Here is a 4,222-nt window from a genome sequence, read left to right as displayed (position 1 = left end):
GATGGATGGGAGGATGGGTGAGTGGATGGAAGGATGGGTGAATGGGTGAGTGGATGGATGGGATGGATGAGTGAGTGGATGGATGGGAGGATGGGTGAGTGGATGGATGGGAGGATGGGTGAGTGGATGGAAGGATGGGTGAATGGATGGGAGGATGGGTGAGTGGATGGATGGGAGGATGGGTGAGTGGATGGATGGGAGGATGGGTGAGTGGATGGGAGGATGGGAGGATGGGTGAATGGATGGATGGGAGGATGGGTGAGTGGATGGGAGGATGGGAGGATGGGTGAATGGATGGGTGGGAGGATGGGTGAGTGGATGGGTGAGTGGATGGGTGGATGGGAGGATGGATGGATGGGTGAGTGGATGGATGGGAGGATGGGTGAGTGGATGGGTGGATGGGAGGATGGGTGAGTGGATGGGTGGGAGGATGGGTGAGTGGATGGGCACAGCGGGGGCACAGACCCGGGAACTCGGCACAGGGATGGTAGGAACCCCTCATAATGGGTACAGGGATGGGGGAACCCCTCATAATGGGCACAGCAGGTGTACAGACCTGGGAACTCGGCACAGGGATGGTGGGAACCCCTCATAATGGGCACAGTGGGTGTACAGACCCTGGAACTCAGCTCAGGGATGGTGGGAACCCCTCATAATGGGCACAGTGGGTGTACAGACCCGGGAACTCAGCACAGGGATGGTGGGAACCCCTCATAATGGGCACAGTGGGTGTACAGACCTGGGAACTCGGCACAGGGATGGTGGGAACCCCTCATAATGGGCACAGCGGGTGTACAGACCTGGGAACTCGGCACAGGGATGGTGGGAACCCCTCATAATGGGCACAGCGGGTGTACAGACCCGGGAACTCAGCACAGGGATGGTGGGAACCCCTCATAATGGGCACAGGGATGAGGGGAACCCCTCATAATCGGCACAGGGATGGTGGGAACCCCTCATAATGGGCACAGTGGGTGTACAGACCTGGGAACTCGGCACAGGGATGGTGGGAACCCCTCATAATGGGCACAGGGATGGTGGGAACCCCTCATAATGGGCACAGCGGGTGTACAGACCTGGGAACTCAGCACAGGGATGGTGGGAACCCCTCAGCACACACTATACCCACATTTTGTCATTCTTCTTCCAGGAGGAGATGCACCTCTTGTGGTCATGACGTCATCCAACAACTCGACGTGCAGCAATATCAGTCATTTCACTCTCAGCGGCTTGCCGCAGCTGGAAGACTTGGATTTCTGGTTGGGATTGGTCCTCCTCTCCATGTATGTCATGTCGGTCCTCGGGAATGCCACCGTCATTTATATCATCAAGGTGGAGCAGGACCTTCATGAACCCATGTACATCTTCCTCTTCATGCTTTCCATCATAGACCTCCTACTGTCCACCACAGTCATGCCCCAAATGCTGAACATCTTCTGGTTTGCCGGCCAGAAGATCACCTTCAACTCCTGTCTGGCCCAGATGTTCTTCGTCCATTTCTTGTCCGCCCTGGAGTCCGGGATGCTGGTGGCCATGGCCGTGGACCGATACGTGGCCATCTGCCATCCTCTTCGATACACCGCCATTTTAACCCACCAGAACATCACAAAGATCTCCTTGGTCAACCTGGCCAGAGGGGCAGCTGTGATGGTCCCGATTCCCTTCATCATCAAGCGGTTGCCTTGGTGGAAGAACAATGTCTTGACTCATTCCTATTGTCTCCACCAAGAGGTCATGAAGTTGGCCTGCGGTGACATCAGAGTCAATATAGTCTATGGAATGTTCGTGATCTCCTCCGTCATGGGCATCGACTCGTTGTTCATCTCCATCTCCTACCTGCTGATTATAAAGGAGGCCGTCTGCCTGGTGAAGGAGTCAAGCCTGAAGGCCGTCAGTACCTGCGCCGCCCACATATGTGTCGTCCTCGTCTACTACATTCCCCTCATTGGCCTTTCCGTGGTGCACCGGCTTCCCAGCCAGGCTTTCCCGCACCTTCACATCCTGTTTGGGAATGTCTACCTTCTCCTTCCTCCTGTGATTAACCCCATCATCTACGGGATCAAAACCAAGCAGATTCGCCGAAGGCTGGTGAAGATGTTCAGTAAAGGGAAACGTTGGAACAAAACGTCCCCGGGATTGTGACCATCCATGGTCATGGAACGCCAGTCATGGAACGCCAAGAACATTCTACAGAAGCATCGGGGGAGTAAGATGAGATCAGGAACTCAGGTGCTTCACGTAGATATGAACCCTACCTGGAGGACGTGTGGTCTCTGCTGTGGACTTCCCCTTTATCTCATGCTTCATTACATCCCAGTGCTGCTCAGCTGCAGGAGATTTGCTACCACTTCCTGTACTCCAGTGATGGCTGCATGGCATTCCCAGGATTGGTCTCCTCATGGGCAGGGCCACTAATAAGGGGGAAGCACCAGACCTCTGTATGGGGCCCCAACAGTTCAACGGGGGGGCCTGAGCAACTTTATGCTGCAGGCGGTTCCCCTTCCCTGCAGCACATCCGGCTTCTCCTTCTCCCCTTCCTGATGACTGTCAGCTGCTGCAGAGAAGCCACAGGGGATAGTTTTCAGGGATTACCCCCCTCCCCTGCTCCAATCACCCCGTCTTCTGTCCAGGATCCCCTTCATCTGGGCCCCATCAATTCAACAAGGGGGCCCGGGCAGCTTTATGGTGCAGGCAGTTCCTCTTCCCTGCAGCACAGCTGGATTCTCCTCCTCCCCTTCCTGATGACTATCAGCTGCTGCAGGGAAGCCACGGGGGGATTGTTTTCAGGGATTGCCCCCCCCTCCCCTGCTCCAATCACCTGCACAGGATCCCCTTCATCCTCTGCTTTGACCCCTTTCCCCCACCCCCGTTTACTATGCTTCAGTTTATCTCTGTATAGAGCAGCTTCCTGTTCATTCATTCTCTAGCAGCTGAGGCTGGGGACGGTCCGCAACAGTCACATGTGAAAGCATTCCACAGTCTTTAAAGTAAGCCATCTTCCCTTTTACAGTCGATCCTTCCACATGGGGTCATTAGTGCTCACTGGAATAGGACCTCTGTAGTCACCTCCTCCATAGGAACACCCCTCCCGCATCCCGGGACCCTCCAGGGGAGTAGCCTCACTCAGGGATCTCCTGGACTGCCCTAAAGTCCCCACACTTCCAAAAGGGTCAGCTCTCCTCCCGTGCGCTCCTCCCCAGCTCTCCTCCCGTGCGCTCCTCCCCAGCTCTCCTCCCGTGCGCTCCTCCCCTGCTCTCCTCCCCTGCTCTCCTCCCCTGCTCTCTCCTCCCCAGCTCTCCTCCCGTGCTCTCTCCTCCCGTGCTCTCCTCCCCAGCTCTCCTCCCCAGCTCTCCTCCCGTGCTCTCTCCTCCCGTGCTCTCTCCTCCCCAGCTCTCCTCCCGTGCTCTCTCCTCCCGTGCTCTCTCCTCCCCAGCTCTCCTCCCCAGCTCTCCTCCCGTGCTCTCTCCTCCCCAGCTCTCCTCCCCAGCTCCCCTCCCGTGCTCCCCTCCCGTGCTCTCCTCCCGTGCTCCCCTCCCGTGCTCTCCTCCCGTGCTCCCCTCCCCAGCTCTCCTCCCGTGCTCTCTCCTCCCCAGCTCTCCTCCCGTGCTCTCTCCTCCCGTGCTCTCTCCTCCCCAGCTCTCCTCCCCAGCTCTCCTCCCGTGCTCTCTCCTCCCCAGCTCCCCTCCCCAGCTCCCCTCCCGTGCTCCCCTCCCGTGCTCTCCTCCCCAGCTCTCCTCCCGTGCTCCCCTCCCGTGCTCTCCTCCCCAGCTCTCCTCCCGTGCTCTCCTCCCCAGCTCTCCTCCCGTGCTCTCTCCTCCCCAGCTCTCCTCCCGTGCTCTCTCCTCCCCAGCTCCCCTCCCGTGCTCTCTCCTCCCCAGCTCCCCTCCCGTGCTCTCTCCTCCCCAGCTCCCCTCCCGTGCTCTCCTCCCCAGCTCTCCTCCCGTGCTCTCCTCCCGTGCTCTCCTCCTGTGCTCTCTCCTCCCCAGCTCCCCTCCCGTGCTCTCCTCTCGTGCTCTCCTCCCCAGCTCTCCTCCCGTGCTCTCTCCTCCCCAGCTCCCCTCCCGTGCTCTCCTCCCGTGCTCTCCTCCTCTGCTCTCCTCCTCTGCTCTCCTCCCGCGCTCTCCTCCCCAGCTCTCCTCCCGTGCTCTCCTCCTGTGCTCTCTCCTCCCCAGCTCCCCTCCCGTGCTCTCCTCTCGTGCTCTCCTCCCCAGCTCTCCTCCCG

At 58.9% G+C, this 4,222-nt stretch overlaps 1 protein-coding gene across 1 annotated transcript; it reads left to right on the top strand.

Moving 5' to 3' along the window:
* Nucleotides 1-1,158: 1,158 nt before the first annotated feature.
* Nucleotides 1,159-3,552, top strand: LOC149438206 (olfactory receptor 51E1-like). The gene has a single exon (XM_089660160.1). The coding sequence runs from the start codon at nucleotides 1,174-1,176 to the stop codon at nucleotides 2,140-2,142; it is 969 nt and encodes a 322-aa protein (XP_089516286.1). The 5' UTR covers nucleotides 1,159-1,173; the 3' UTR covers nucleotides 2,143-3,552.
* The last annotated feature ends 670 nt before the right edge of the window (nucleotides 3,553-4,222 follow it).

The sequence above is a fragment of the Staurois parvus genome, unplaced genomic scaffold (assembly GCF_062004578.1).
Source record: "Staurois parvus isolate SC_StPar_1 unplaced genomic scaffold, SC_StPar_1.0 ptg001207l, whole genome shotgun sequence".
NCBI lineage: Eukaryota > Metazoa > Chordata > Amphibia > Anura > Ranidae > Staurois > Staurois parvus.
Note: the sequence above shows the minus strand (reverse complement) of the source record. Positions and strands in the feature narration are given on the sequence as shown.

Bases quoted from the DNA above. Each gene is read 5' to 3' on its own strand.
- LOC149438206 (XM_089660160.1), top strand. From the start codon at position 1,174: ATGACGTCATCCAACAACTCGACGTGCAGCAATATCAGTCATTTCACT.